Raw genomic sequence first — 16,461 nt, 5'->3', positions numbered from 1 at the left:
GCGGCCGTGCCATCAATCTGAGGGTTGCAGGTTCGATTCCCGCTTCCGCCATCCTAGTCACTGCCGTTGTGTCCTTGGGCAAGACACTTTACCCACCTGCTCCCAGGCCACCCACACTGGTTTAAATGTAACTTAGATATTGGGTTTTCACTATGTAAAGCGCTTTGAGTCACTAGAGAAAAGCGCTATATAAATATAATTCACTTCACTTCAATAAATGTATTTACTATTTCAATATTTTTATGTAGTAAAACAGGAATAAATAAATGTATTGTTTTTATATTTGTATTCAGTAAAACAGGAATAAATAAATGTATTATTTGTATATTTGTATTCACTAAAACAGGAATAAATATATTTACTATTTTAATATTTTTATGCAGTAAAACAGGAATATATATATTTACTATTTCAATATTTTATGTAATAAAACAGGAATAGATATATTTACTATTTCAATATTTTATGTAGTTAAACAGGAATAAATACATTTACTATTTCAATATTTGTTATGTAGTAAAACAGGAATAAATATATTTACTATTTCAGTATTTTTATGTAATAAAACATGAATAAATATATTTACTATTTTAATATTTGTATGCAGTAAAAGAGGAATAAATATATTTACTATTTCAATATTCTTATGCAGTAAAGCAGGAATAAATATATTTACTATTTCAATATGTTATGTAGTAAAACAGGAATAAATATATTTACTATTTCAATATTTTTAAGTAGTAAAACAGGAATAAATATATTTACTATTTCAACATTTTTATGCAATAAAACCGGAATAAATATATTTACTATTTCAATGCTTATGTAGTAAAATAAATATATTTACTATTTCAATATTTTATGTAGTAAAACTGGAATAAACATGTTTACTATTTTAATATTTTTTATGTAGTAAAAAAGGAATAAATATATTTACTATTTCAATATTTGTTATGTAGTAAAACTGGAATAAATATATTTACTCTTTCAATATTTTTATGTAGTAAAACTGGAATAAATATATTTACTATTTCAATATTTGTATATGCAGTAAAATAAATAAATATATTTTCTATTTCAATATTTGTTTTTGTAGTAAAATAAATACATATATTTACTCTTTCAATATTTGTTATGTAGTATAAGAAAATATTTTAATGTAGTAAAAGCAATAAATATTATAACTAAAGTAGTTAAATATTTTTAATGTAATAAATCTATTTACTATTCCAACATTTTTCATATAAAAGATGATTTTTAAAGCAGCAATACGTAACAGTCTTGTGTGTGTGGAAGTCAAAAGTTTTGGGACATGATGATGTCACTGTGACAGACTCATGTCAACACTGGACCAGCAGGCGTGTCCTGTGGGGACGGTCCTCGGTCTTGCCAGGGAAATGTGTCCCCGATGATGCTGGTCCTGATGTGGTTCTGGTTCTGGTAACAGAACACTAAATCAGCTCTACGTGTCCAACTCTGGTCACGGACAGAACTTTGAGACTGACTGGGTGTCCACTTTGGAGGACTTGGTCTCTGCCATATGGACATGGCCCTGGTTCTGACACAAGTCCAAGACTCTTAAGGTCCCACACAGACATGTCAGACACACACACACACACACACACACACACACACACACACACACACACACACACACACACACTGTTGTGTTGTTTGGTACCTCCAAGGTTCTAAAGGTGGACAGTGATCAGGTAAATGTTCTCTGGTGTGGTTCTGCAAGATGTCCACCATCAGCCGTCTCATGGACTGCACCTGTCTGTCTGCACCTGTCCACACACGCCAGGGAGACAGGTAAGAACTGTACGGAGGCTCGGATGGGACACAATTCAATCAATTGTCATGAATTCATTAGAATTGGATCTGTTATTAAATGTGCCATTCATTTATATTGTGTCAAAGTCCAATTATTTATTTTTTTATAAATGATTTAATCAAAATATTTAACAACATTTTAATTTAAAAAATACATATTATTTAATGGTTCTGATTACTTAGTTGAACAAGTTCTTTGAAGGAACATGTGGAGTAAGAATAAGTCACTGACATAAAGCCTGACATAAATACCAGAGGACCTCAGGATCCACGTAAAAGCAGGTCAGACAAATAAGGAGGCCATTAAGACGTTCAAAAACTAAAAATAGAACTATAAAGTCCACCCTAAGGTGGACGGGGAGCCAATGCGGCGACTTTAAAACTGGTGTAATGTGCTCCCGCTCTCTGGTCCTCGTCGGCTGACTTTTGTAGTCATGGTAGACTTCTGGGGCCGTACTTATCAAGCTTCTTAGAGTGCCATTTTACACTTAAGTCCTGAGAATTTGCGAAATTTAGTCCTACTCTCAAACTTAAGAATAAAAGCTTTTTATCAACGTTCTTAAGTCTAAGAATCACTCCTACTCTCCACGATATTTAAGAGACCTTCAGAGGTGTCTTAAGTGGTTAGGAGTTGCCAGCAGGGGATGGCACTGAGGCGAGAGAGACGTGCGCCAACGTTCAGGGAGCGGAACGATGTTCTGGATTTGTTTATCGTTTAGACAGAGCAGGTATTATTTTTGTCACAGATTTAATACTTTTCGATTCCATGTTGATTTCTGCATGTGGCTGCAGTGGGCTAGTATATATAGAGCCACCCACACCAGTTTCAAATTAGTTGCCTAATTAATGAATTGGAAAGAAAATGTTATGACAGTAGCGTATGTGTGTGGCCGTGAGGTGAGTGACGTCAGTGAGTGTGTGGGCGAGAGAAGAGAGGGAGCGGTAGCGTGAGTGCCGGCGGGGACTAGTTTGTTTTGTATTATTGTGTTGTTTATTGTCAAAATATACACTCCCATTGTCCACTTAAATATTTACAAGATATTTCTTTATTCTTAGACAAGGGATTCCCTTCCGTGATTGGTCATTTCTATGGACACAGAAATGACGTCACCTAAAATTGCGTTTACGGCACATAGTAATGTTGTAATTCAGCTCTGAGTGTGACACTTAAGATTCAGTCCTACACTTCGCTGAAAGTGTGAGTAAGACGCTTGATAACTAACTTTTAAGTGCAGCTTTCAGCGAAGAATTTATTTACTCTTAAGTCAACTCTTAGCAGACTTCTTAGGAGTCATTCTGAGAAGCTTGATAAGTACGGCCCCTGATGTTCTTTATGGGATGGCCCGAGAGCATTACAATGGTCTAAAGCAGTAGTCCTCAACCACCGCTCCGAGGACCGGTACCGGTCCGTGACGCATTTGCTAGCGGGCCGCACAGAAACATTAATTCTGTGAATGCTCCAAAACATTCACACACACGTTTTCTACACCAAAATGCATCTACTTATTCTTCTTCTTCTTCTCCAGATTTTGGGGCGCTCTACTTTCCACATTTTTCATCTTCATGAGAGACAACAAAGACTACTTTGGGACAAATGATGATCCATTACAGTTTTTGAGCCTGAATATAAGGAGGATGATCTACAAGTTTTAAGAAGCTGAGTGATAAGCAGTACCAGTGTAGTAGAATTTGATCATGAACATAATTAGATGGATGTATATAGACTTATGACTGTAAGACATTTGCAAAAATATTTTTCCCGGCATTTGCAATGAATGTAGTTACCAATATTGTTAATTACCAATTGATTTTGAACACACAACTGAATTTCGTATGAGTCCATGTTCGATTAGTGGTCTACGTCAGAAATTGGTATGGTCCAGGGTTTTAGAACCCTGGAAGGAGGGGATGTAGTAGAATTTCTGACCTTTGACCTATATTTCATGTCTGTCAAGAATGTATGCTCATTTGATTTCTCTTCTATTCTGTGTCCCCGGGTGTGGGACAAAAGTGAATATTAAGTCGTGCCAACCTGTCTACAGAATGTTTTGGTTGTTTGGGTATGATTGGGGAGTCCAAGGATGTTGCCAAAAACAATCATGACGCACGAGATAAAAACAGTGACGCACAAGAGACATATAAAAAATGGCAGAAGACCGGGACTCAAGAGTGGTTTTGGCTTGTGTGTGTCTTGTGTGCTCTGGAGTACATTGTGTCTGCTTGCACGGACAACTCCATTCAACCTGCACTTCTGATAACGGGTAAATAAATTGGTTGTACTAAACTACTTTTGTTGCCTGCTTAAGCTTCGGACAATCCACCACACCAGCAAAACATAATAAAACAATCACTTGGTGTACAAAGTCTGCTCTCACTGGGAAGCCGACTGATGGGATGTTTGTCTTCTCGTTTAGATGAAGAATTCATTATAATCCACACGAAGGGTGAAAATGGGCCTATTTTTGTGTCTTTCTTGCCATCTCCGGGTCTGAGTTGGATGTCAAAGTTGACCAACTTGTCAGATTATGTCCACAACCTTCTACTATCCAGGTGAGAGGCATGATTTATAATGTAGAATTAACTTTCACCAAGTCAGAGGCCATGCAGCAGCTCAGCATGTCAATATAGCAGCATAAGATAGTTAGGGCTTTGTGGTCCTCGGTACTTATAATAACAATATAATGGTTAATATTCAGGTCCTGATCTATATTGATATAGAATGTATATATTGTGTCTTTTATGTTGATTTCATTTTAAAAAATAAAAATAAATTTTTTTTTAATTTTTTTTTACATAAATAAATACAATCATGTGTGCTTACGGACTGTATCCCTGCAGACTTTATTGATCTATATTGATATATAATGTATATATTGTGTTTTTTATGTTGATTTCATTAAAAAATAAAATAAAATAAAAAATAAATAAAAATAACAATTTTACATAAATAAATACAATCATGTGTGCTTACGGACTGTATCCCTGCAGACTTTATTGATCCATATTGATATATAATGTATATATTGTGTTTTTTATGTTGATTTCATTAAAAAAAAATAAAAAATTAATTTCTTGTGCGGCCCGGTACCAATCGTACCGGTCCGCGGCCCGGTACCAATCGTACCGGTCCGCGGCCCGGTGGTTGGGGACCACTGATACAACTAATACTTGGTTAATATTCAGGTCCTATAATAACAATATAACTAATACCTGGTTAATATTCAGGTCCTATAATAACAATATAACTAATACCTGGTTAATATTCAGGTCCTATAATAACAATATAACTAATACCTTGTTAATATTCAGGTCCTATAATAACAATATAACTAATACCTGGTTAATATTCAGGTCCTATAATAACAATATAACTAATACCTGGTTAATATTCAGGTCTTGTAATAACAATATAACTAATACCTGGTTAATATTCAGGTCCTATAATAACAATATAACTAATACCTGGTTAATATTCAGGTCCTATAATAACAATATAACTAATACCTGGTTAATATTCAGGTCCTATAATAACAATATAACTAATACTTGGTTAATATTCAGGTCCTATAATAACAATATAACTAATACTTGGTTAATATTCAGGTCCTATAATAACAATATAACTAATACCTGGTTAATATTCAGGTCCTATAATAACAATATAACTAATACCTGGTTAATATTCAGGTCCTATAATAACAATATAACTAATACCTGGTTAATATTCAGGTCCTATAATAACAATATAACTAATACCTGGTTAATATTCAGGTCCTATAATAACAATATAACTAATACCTGGTTAATATTCAGGTCCTATAACAACAATATAACTAATACTTGGTTAATATTCAGGTCCTATAATAACAATATAACTAATACCTGGTTAATATTCAGGTCCTATAATAACAATATAACTAATACTTGGTTAATATTCAGGTACTATAATAACAATATAACTAATACCTGGTTAATATTCAGGTCCTATAATAACAATATAACTAATACCTGGTTAATATTCAGGTCCTATAATAACAATATAACTAATACCTGGTTAATATTCAGGTCCTATAATAACAATATAACTAATACCTGGTTAATATTCAGGTCCTATAACAACAATATAACTAATACTTGGTTAATATTCAGGTCACAGATTGTAAAAAGAGTATTGGTGGCGCTTTTTGGATGTTTTTAGAGGCTTTTTTTGACTCCCGTTAGAAGTTTGGACACCCGTGCTTGGAAGAATATACTGTATTGATCTAACTTTGTCCCAGGCGACCCTCCATGAGTACACAGTATGTGTGTAGGATGCGTCTTACCTCTGTAGGTCGTCCCTTTGTCCGTGGGTGGACAGTGAGCGTGGAAATACTTTGGACAGAGAGACCACATGAGTTGTTTGTTATCAAGTAAATCATGGGCGAGGGTTACTCACCTTAAATGTCGGGTAAAACTTGATGTTGTATTCTTTGCAGGCGTCATAGTTGTCTTCCTGTGCACAGTCCAGCACGGCCATGTTGATCACCTGCTGCCAGTCTGACACACACACACACACACACACACACACACACACACACACACACACACACACACACACACACACACACACACACACACACACACACACACACACACACACACACACACACACAGTGAGAAGGTCTCCATCTGTCACCACCTCTGTCCCTGGGGACCAGTCAACTGCACGCCAGCTGCTTTCCAGACAAAGACACGTTCAAAACTCCCACTCTTTAGTGCAAACTCCAAGTAGGAGCTGTTGTGTCACGCGTATTTACGTAGAAGTGATTCAATTGATTACAAAACGCCCAAGTTGTTCCTCAAAGTTTCACATGAGGAATGTTCACAAACACAGTAAGAATGTTTACAAACACACTAGAAATGTTTAAAAAAAAACTTAAAAAATAAACACGGTAAGAACGTTTACAAACAGCAACAATGTTTACAAACCCGCTAGGAATGTTTACAAACACTTTATGAACATTTATAAACATTGACAAACACTAAGAATGTTTACAAACACAGTAAGAACATTTATAAACAGTTAAGAACATTTAAACAGAGTAAAAACATGTTTAAACACAGTAACGGTTTACAAACACAGTAGGAACGTTTATAAACACAGTAAGTGCATTTAGACACAGTAAAAACATTTTTAAACACATTAAGATCATTTATAAACAGTAGCAACATTAATAAACACAGTATGAGCATTAATAAACACAGTAAGAACATTAATAAACACAGTGAGAACATTTGGAAACACATTGGCAACATTTTGGAGCAAGTAAAAACATTTTGGAACACAGTGACAAAACGACATTCACAAACACTTTAAGAATGTTTACAAACACAGTAAGAACATTTATAAGCAGTTAAGTACATTTAGCCACAGTAAAAACATGTATAAACAAGTAACCGTAGGAACGTTTACAAACACAGTAGGAACGTTTATAAACACAGTAAGTGCATTTAGACATAGCAAAAACATTTGTAAACACAGTAAGATCATTTATAAACACAGTAAGAACATTAATAAACAGAGTGCGAACAATAATACACACAGTGAGAACATCAATAAACATAGTAAGAACATTAATAAACACAGTGAGAACATTAATAAACATAGTAAGAACATTAATAAACACAGCGAGAACATTAATAAACACAGTACGAACATAATAAACACAGTAGAAACATTAATAAACATAGTAAGAACATTAATAAACACAGTAAGAACATTAATAAACACAGTACAAACATAATAAACACAGTAGAAACATTAATAAACACAGTAGGAACATTAATAAACACAGTAGGAACATTAATCAAACACAGTAGGAACATTAATAAACACACTAAGAACATTAATAAACACAGTAGGAACATTAATAAACACAGTAGGAACATTAATAAACACAGTAGGAACATTAATAAACACAGTAGGAACATTAAAAAAACACAGTAGGAACATTAATCAACACAGTAGGAACATTAATAAATACACTAAGAACATTAATAAACACAGTAGCAACATTAATAAACACACTAAGAACATTAATAAACATGGTAGGAACATTAATAACCACACTAAGAACATTAATAAACACACCAAGAACATTAATAAACACAGTAAGAACATTAATAAACACAATAGGAACATTAATAAACACAGTAAGAACATTAATAAACACAGTGAAAACATTCATAAACACAATAGGAACATTAATAAACACAATAGGAACATTAATAAACACAGTGAGAACATTAATAAACACAATAGGAACATTAATAAACACAGTAAGAACATTAATAAACACAGTGAGAACATTAATAAACACAGTAGGAACATTAATAAACAGTGAGAACATTAATAAACACAGTAGGAACATTAATAAACACAGTGAGAACATTAATAAACACAGTAGAAACATTAATAAACACAGTGAGAACATTAATAAACACAGAGGAACATTAATAAACACATTGAGAACATTAATAAACACAGTAGGAACATTAATAAACACAATAGGAACATTAATAAACACAGTAAGAACATTAATAAACACAATAGGAACATTAATAAACACAGTGAGAACATTAATAAACAAAGTGAGAACATTAATAAACACAATAGGAACATTAATAAACACAGTGAGAACATTAATAAACAAAGTGAGAACATTAATAAACACAATAGGAACATTAATAAACACAGTGAGAACATTAATAAACAAAGTGAGAACATTAATAAACACAGTGAGAACATTAATAAACACAGTAGGAACATTAATAAACACAATAGGAACATTAATAAACACAGTAAGAACATTAATAAACACAATAGTAAGATAAATAAAGCAGAAAATGTCATCAATATGAGGTGAAAAGTGTGAGTGTTGTACCTTGGACGTCCCGGGCCAGGGCCTTCCAGGTGGCGGAGAAGTGGACGCAATGTCCGCACCAGGACGAGAAGAACTGGACGAGCCAGGCGGAGGATGAGTTGGTGACGGCGGACTTGAGGCCGACGCCGCTCAGCACCGCCAGCTGGTCGTCCTCCGAGTACAGCTGATCCACCGCGGACGCCATTTGGAGCGTGAGAGACACCGTCCAGCAGAAGCGGAACATCCCGAGCATGGTGGCGAGGACCAGCCGTCACAAGACGTCCAGGGACGGAGAAGAAGGAGGAGGAGGAGGAGGAGAAGAAGGAGGAGACCAAACACCGCCGGCCAGACATGAGTGCGGCCCCCCCGCCGCCTACACCGGAAGTAAGGACGTCTCAGTTCGCGTCGTTTCCGGTAACGAGCGTGCTGCTGCCTGCTTTTGTCCACACGATGACGCTGCTGTATTACAACTTTCCCTTCCGGGTTTAAGTCTTGCTTGTCATAAGCAGTACATGTACATGCATCATTTCCAAGAAAACACCACAATACTTCCTTCATTAAAGTGTTTGTTTGTTTTTTGTTTTTTAACGCGGTTCAAAGGAAGCTACTCACTGTCCACTTCCTGTTCACACTGCGTGCTGTAACCATGGCAACCCCCCAGTAGGACACCGCGGAGACACAATGGCGTTGAATGAAGTGAGTGTTTACTTTATAGAAGTCCGAACTCCATCTTCTTTTTTCAATGATGTCATTGTTGCTGAACCGTTCACATATTCATGTTCGGATAAGAACGGCACGTGAGGCTTTTATTTTGATACAACTGCAGGCCGTCGTCTTCAGAGGGAGCGTGACGTCACCCAGATTGGGCGTGGTCAGAGAGTCTATGCTAACCAATCCATTGCTGATCAAGGTAGGCAAACAGGAATGGCTTTAAAGCAGTGGTTCCTAACCTTGTAGGAGGTACACAACCACACCAGTTTCATATGCGCTTTCACCAAACACTTCTTTAGTGAAAAATAAAAATTCTTAATTTATAAATATTAATCATGTAATGATGTTATTATATTAAATAAATACTAATAAAGATATATTTTACAAACAGAACGTTACAGGAATGTGCACATGATCCCATGTTTACATCTCATTGTGCAAAATGTGAATGTTTTAGTGGGATTGATTGATTGATTGATTGAGACTTTTATTAGTAGGTTGCACAGTGAAGTACATATTCCGTACAATTGACCACTAAATGGTAACACCCCAATAAGTTTTTCAACTTGTTTAAGTCGGGGGAACTAAATGCGATATTGGAAAGGGGTGCAAATGATTTCCAAAGCAGGACCCCCACCCAGACATGCAATCCTAGTACACGGCTCATGAGAAACACTATTTTGTGTTACCGTCATGGGAGTGGGCCAAAACACTTATTTGAGAAAATAATCCCATGGAAATGACTGCTGTCATTTGATTATAATAATAAAACATCCATCCATTTTCTACCGCTTGTCCCTTTTGGCGTCATTAACTTGGTATTTAGTCAGGTTTGGGACAGGTGAGCTGCTGGTGTGGCCACAGTGTGCACATCTAGTAGCAGTGATTGTCACACACACACTAGGTGTGGTGAAATGTGTCCTCTGCATTTGACCCATCACCCTTGTTCACCCCCTGGGAGGTGAGGGGAAGCAGTGGGCAGCAGCGGTGCAGCGCCCGGGAATCATTTTTGGTGATTTAACGCCCAATTCCAAGCCTTGATGCTGAGTGCCAAGCAGGGAGGTAATGGCTCCCATTTTTATAGTCTTTGGTATGAACTCACAACCTACCCATCTCAGGGCGGACACTCTAACCACTAAGCCACTGAGTTAGAGGGAACATTGTTTGGGGGTATCCATAATACGCCGATAGGGAATTTTTATTTACACGAAGAGTCGGGTGTGTCCTGACCTCCGCGGCGGAGGCTCCGCCGAACCCCTGAGGCCGACTCACCGAACCCCTAGGGGTTCAATCGAACCCAGGTTAAGAACCACTGGTTTAAAGGCGTGGCTCTAGAACATGCAAACAAACATGGCCGTGTGTGTGTAGGCACGTGTGGGTCAGATCGGTTCCAGAGGTCTTTATGTTCCTGGTCCAGATTTCACTTGTGGAGCTGGCAGTACACAAGGAAATGGGGGCGTGGCTGAAGGTAACACCTGCCTATGTAGTCAGTTGATATATTTACATGTCTTAAAGCATGCTAACACCCGTCAGTCAAACTGCATTGTTCTGATTGGACTCTCTGATGTCGCTGATCAGTTCTGTCGGGGTGGAGGGTCCAGTCCCAACAACAAAGCTCCGCCCCCCGTCAACCGCGCACCCCAGATTTTGTGGCCCTCAACCGGGATGCGGTCCGATGCGGGCTGGTGACGGCCAAACAACTGAAGGAGTACAGAGCGCAAAGGGCCAAGCAGGACCCTGACCCCAAAGTCCAGAGGGTGAGAACTTCCCAGCATCCGGCTATCCCCGACATCACCTTTGGAATCAACACCACCAGGTGAACCCAACAAGCCCACATTCTGAAAAAGCAGTCCAAGTTATTTAAAGAAGTATGTGTTGTGTTCAGGTCGGCGTCTCCATTCTTTGATCTTTTGTCTCATGAGTACGGTCGTCGTTGGCGGGAAGACATCATGAAACGGAGTCGTGACGGTGAACGATTTAAGAGGGTGAGTGTAGACACAGGTGCAGAAGACACAGACCCCTCACCTGCACCTGTGATTGATTGAGACTTATTAGTAGATTGCACAGTACAGTACATATTCCGTACAATTGACCACTAAATGGTAACACCCCAATAAGTTTTCCAACTTGTTTAAGTCGGGGTCCACGTTAATCAATTCATGGTAATGTGTGTCTGTGTGCAGGGGCAGTGTGGTTTCCCCATTGAGACAAGGACTTCTTTATTGAGGAGGAGCGCGCGTTTTCCCCACGCCAACACGCAGGTAAAGCCTGGTGCATCCTCCCACCTCACCTAACTTGCATAAGCTACGCCATCTTTCCCCCTCACCCTGCGGTACCCCCCTGCTTGCAACGCGGAACGCATGGCTGTGACAGAATCAGAATCACTTTATTAATCCCCGAGGGGAAATTAAGATCTTCAGCACCATCCCATTCAAGAGCAGACAAACATTACAGGGAGACAGAACAGGATCAAACATGACACAAGAGACAGAACAGGATTGCTGACGGGTCTGCCAACTTCCGGCGCCCCTTACAAAAAAGGTGAGAAACAGGTAAACGCTGGGGAGGGAGGGGTGAGAGAAAAAAATTTCAATCCAAGCCTGGGGGGGTTCCAGACTGAGGCCAATGGAAAAGAAAAACTCATAGCCATAGCACACATAAGCATGTGTGTAAGAGGGAAACATCAAAGAACACAAAGGACATTAAAAGAGCAGAGCTGATGCAACCAGCCGTTTCTACACACAGCTACAAAAGTAAAACAAAGACAACAACAAAAAAACATTTACACTATGGTGGCCTCTGCGGTGTTCCACACCATCTGCTGGGGTGGGGGGGGGGAGCATGGCCAGAGACAGGAGCGGACCCAACAAAGCAAACAAGAGTGCCGACTCCACCCTCGGCCGCCGTCCAACTCTCGACCAGTGTCCAGTCAGCATGGGTGAGCGAGGATGTGTCCAAGGAGACCGAGGTGTCCGACACACGCTCATTCAGCCAAGACACCGTGAAGCTTGTCCGTCCCGGTCCAGTCTCTTCATCCGCATCTCCTCCAGTCTCTCCAAACGGACTCTGGTGTGGCAGAGACCCAGCGCCTGGTCCCCATGGCCAAAAGGCTCCCGGGAGGCAGATCCAGAAGTTCACAAAAAAGCACAGCAGAAGTCACGAAAGTGCCACCCCTTGTCGCACAGTCCCAAAGAGTCCCCAACCAAGAGGCAAAAAACCCCACATGAAAACAAGAGGGAAAGACCAGGAAGGATGATAGAAGAGCACAACTGCCAACAGCAGCTACTACAGCAGCACCATCCTGGGAAAAAAATAAATAAAAGTTATCGTGTTTGAAATACACAAACTATTGTATGAAATAAAGCAACAGTGATGAAACATTTGCATGAAAACTGATCTCATGTACTTTATATATGTGTGCTCTACAAATAATTACTGAATGTGTGCTTTTTGTTGCGTCTACAAAGAGTCACAAAGTATGACACTCTTTTTAACTTTTATTGCCAATCTTGCGCTAACAACAGGTCCACTTCCAACACATATTCTTTCTTGTGCACATATTTTTCTCACACACACACAACACATCTCGCTCTCCGTCAGTCATTTTTCAGCCACGGTTTATTTAGCAACATGTAAACTCTGAGCAAATATTAATAGCGTCCTCCTCCGCGACTCGTTCGGAAGTTGCACAGTCAATCTTCGCGAACGTATTTTCCTCCGGTTTAAACGTCCGTTAAAATTTGACTGATTATTCTGAATGAGTAGACAAAGATTTCGACGTTGTGGTTGTCGTCACCCTTCACAAGAAATGTAAGTATCTAGTCAACGACGGCTGCCGTTTCTCCTTCTGGAGACACTGCCCCTTAGTGTTTTGGAAGAGAATTACAAGTCTGGGACCGCCCACCACGGAAGAACTAGAAGTCAAAGCAGACGCGGCCAGAAAGGAGTTACGTAACACGAGAGTATGAACACACACGCACAGAAGACACAGATAATTCCTCATGTGCCTTTGCGTGTGTTTGTAGGTGCAATGTGGTTCCTTTGAAGACTCGAGGACTACTTCAGTGCGAAGGAGCACACGTCTTCCTCATAGCAACAAACAAAGTGTCTACACTCAGGTAACTCACACAAAAGACGATAGCTTTGCCTTCTATCACTGCTCTTTCTTTACCAAGATGGTTCTGCCTCAACCGCCTTTCCACCTTGTGCTGCAGCTTCTCTCAAACAAAGTCCATAGATACTAGAACTCGCCGACTCGGGGCAAGACCTCACTACCAACCCCACGGCTACAATCCACTCATTCCCGGCTGAGAACCACAGCCTCAGCAAATTCTTCCTCCACCCGTGTTTTCGCTTCGACCACCGCCAAAACCTGACGCTGCTTTGCCTGCTGAGATCCAGCAGCTTCTTCAGCCTGGTGGCTTCCCTAACCTCTGGTGCCCTCCATTGAGTTCGGGATCCAATGCCATGCAGAAAAAGCTTTGCTGGAGGTGTGAGTTGAAGACTCAACAAACGGGAGACTCTGCCAAACGTTCCCAGCACACCCTCAATATATATTTGGGTCTGCCAGGCTTGTCCGCCATCTAAACCAACTCATTACCAGAGGCTGATCAGCCGACAGCTCAGTCCCTTGCTTTCCGCTTTAGTCCAAAACATTCGGACACAGGTTTGATAAGACTACAAAGTCAATCATAGACCTGCTGCCTAAGGGAAATAAGTTCCCTTAGGCAGCAGGTCTATCGTTATGTAAGAACATGGTATTTGAGTTAGCACAGAAGTCCAATACCATAACAATGCCAGGTTTGGATTGGGGAGGATGTTCCTCCCAATCATGACCCTCAGAAACCAATGAGGGTGAACCACTTTGTGGCAGAGAAACATGGCGCAGCAAGAAAGTATACTCGGCTCAGCATTTTGCAGCACCAAAGATTTCAAATCTCGATGCACACAGGGAAACAAAGCTTTCAAGTCTTACCGGAAGATGTGGAACTGTCGGACCAGGATCCCCCTCAAGACAGCCTCCACAACTCCACATGCATGTCAGTGATGCTCTACAACTGCAGCAGCTGGGCTGTCCCACAAGTTCACCCTGACAAGTTAGATGCCTGTCACCGGAACCATCACCGCACTATTACTGGTCACAAGTGGCCCAACAGTCTCATCTCCAATGGTGCGCACAACCGTCAGTGCAATGAAGAACCACTATCCTTAAAAATCCAGAGTCCAGATGGAACATGTTTGGTCTCGTTCTCCAGATGGACACTAACATGTCGTAGTGGGTAGAGCGCCCGTGTCAGAAACCTGAGGGTTGCAGGTTCGCTCCCCGCCTCTTACCATGCCGTTGTGTCCTTGGGCAGGACACTTCACCCTTGCCCCCGGTGCCGCTCACACCGGTGAATGAATGTTGAATGAATGATAGGTGGTGGTCGGAGGGGCCGTAGGCGCAAATTGGCAGCCACGCTTCCGTCAGTCTACCCCAGGGCAGCTGTGGCTACGAAAGTAGCTTACCACCACCAGGTGTGAATGAATGATGGGTTTTTAACATGTAAAGCGACTTTGGGTACTTAGAAAAGCGCTATATAAATCCCAGGTATTATTAACAGCCCTGCCCCCAAATCCCTGGAGTTTGTTATCATTGGAAACTCAAGGTACCAAGCTCTCCTGAGAAGACACTGCTCAACCTCCTCGAGTAACTGAGAGCAGATTTGAGAAGCCGACAACAAGGTCAACTGAAGACACAAAGCCACCTGACTTCCTTGAGAGTGGCAGCACAAAACCAAGCAACCTGGTAACTTCTGGAGGACTAATTGCCTCCCCAGGATTCACTGCTACTGAGGAGACAGAACCAATGTGATGATCGATGCTCCTCTGGGTCACACTCGTTACCAACATGGCCGTTGAAGTCTCCCAGTAGAACTAGAAAGTCTCCATTGGGGATCCTCTCCTGCACTCCTTGACAGACTCTAAGGTGACTGGGTAGTCTGCATTTGCATGAGTGACAGTAAAGACTACCCAGACGCTTAGGAAAAAACCCTCTTGTTCAGCAGGGATGACCCCAACATACCTAGCTGGGGGGCTTTGAATAAGCCCACCTCAGCTAGCCCCCTCTCCCTTAGAGCAAATTCAGGATAGAACAAGGTCCAGCCCCTCTCAAGGAGTTTGGCTCCAGAACCTGAACTTGAGGTGAGTCTGACTTTATCTCCTTTCCCACCGGGGAGGTGACATCCCATGACCCAAGAACCGGATTTGGCTACTGAAGACCAGGCCACCCACCACACTGCACCGGACCTTTATGTTTACCCCTGCAGGTGATGCATCTGTGAAGGAAATATCCTGTATAGCTATTTTATGGATGAAGGTCCGACCTCCTGTTGCTTGCCCCTTTGTCTCCAGTGTTAGACCCTGGGAGACAAAGAGTAGTCTCCGTCACACCCACCACAGGAATACATCAACTACACACATATCTCTTAAAAGTCTATATCTTCAACAAACAAGAAAAATATTGTTTATTCCATTCAACCGTTACTGATAGTGTGTTTTTTTTAGGTGTCTCCTGGGCTGGATACGTTCAGGAGGTAGAACAGGTGTGTTCAAGTCAACAGGTGAAGACATCCAATAAAAGTCCATTTCAGTCACGGTGTCTACTTCATTGTGTTGAACTCTAAGGGGTCAACAAATCTAGTTTAACCTTTAAACAATGGCCAAATACAATCCAAATCATTTTTTCAGCCTTCCATGTGAAAGGTAATCTCACGAGATGTGCTTTGGACGCAGTACATGAATGACGCGTGTTCTCCGTTAAGGTTTATACTAATCCAAACACCAGGGGGCCGGCAGCTCATTTTCAGATTCACCGTCTTTATTGACAGACCCCAGGAAGAATAGTCTCCACTGCGGTGTAGACTAATGGGGATCCTTAATAAACTAAACTAAACTAAACTACAATGGGGTAAGATTCCAGTGTCACCTCATGGCTCCTCTCAAAATGTTTATTCTGCTTCTTTCCAAGAGCGGG

The 16,461-nt window shown here is 40.4% G+C and overlaps 2 protein-coding genes across 5 annotated transcripts in view; one reads left to right on the top strand and one right to left on the bottom strand.

Moving 5' to 3' along the window:
• qsox2 (quiescin Q6 sulfhydryl oxidase 2) overlaps positions 1-9,137 on the bottom strand; it is a 27,862-nt gene extending 18,725 nt beyond the window's left edge. For both annotated transcript variants that reach the window (XM_062025255.1, XM_062025256.1), the window contains exons 1-4: positions 8,757-9,137; positions 6,269-6,369; positions 6,156-6,204; positions 1,682-1,787 (exon numbers count right to left, since the gene is read on the bottom strand). In XM_062025255.1, coding sequence (XP_061881239.1) covers positions 1,682-1,787; positions 6,156-6,204; positions 6,269-6,369; positions 8,757-8,988 — 488 coding nt within the window. In that variant the 5' untranslated portion in view covers positions 8,989-9,137. The remainder of the gene's footprint in view (positions 1-1,681; positions 1,788-6,155; positions 6,205-6,268; positions 6,370-8,756) is intronic.
• Positions 9,138-9,238: 101 nt separating this feature from the next.
• Positions 9,239-16,067, top strand: cfap77 (cilia and flagella associated protein 77). Of its 3 annotated transcripts, XM_062025258.1 has the most exons (8): positions 9,241-9,431; positions 9,562-9,645; positions 10,815-10,914; positions 11,025-11,262; positions 11,332-11,431; positions 11,630-11,707; positions 13,472-13,564; positions 15,993-16,067. In XM_062025258.1, the coding sequence occupies exons 1-8, from the start codon at positions 9,417-9,419 to the stop codon at positions 16,023-16,025; spliced, it is 741 nt and encodes a 246-aa protein (XP_061881242.1). In that variant the 5' UTR covers positions 9,241-9,416; the 3' UTR covers positions 16,026-16,067. The 3 variants fall into 3 exon arrangements, with proteins under 3 accessions (XP_061881241.1, XP_061881242.1, XP_061881244.1); XM_062025257.1 differs by lacking the exon at positions 15,993-16,067 and having other exon boundaries at positions 9,239-9,431; positions 13,472-13,963; XM_062025260.1 differs by lacking the exons at positions 13,472-13,564; positions 15,993-16,067 and adding an exon at positions 11,901-12,072 and having other exon boundaries at positions 9,242-9,431.
• The last annotated feature ends 394 nt before the right edge of the window (positions 16,068-16,461 follow it).

Source organism: Entelurus aequoreus, linkage group LG17, assembly GCF_033978785.1.
Source record: "Entelurus aequoreus isolate RoL-2023_Sb linkage group LG17, RoL_Eaeq_v1.1, whole genome shotgun sequence".
Lineage (NCBI taxonomy): Eukaryota > Metazoa > Chordata > Actinopteri > Syngnathiformes > Syngnathidae > Entelurus > Entelurus aequoreus.
The sequence above is the reverse complement of the archived record's forward strand: the minus strand, read 5'-3'. Positions and strand labels throughout refer to the sequence as shown.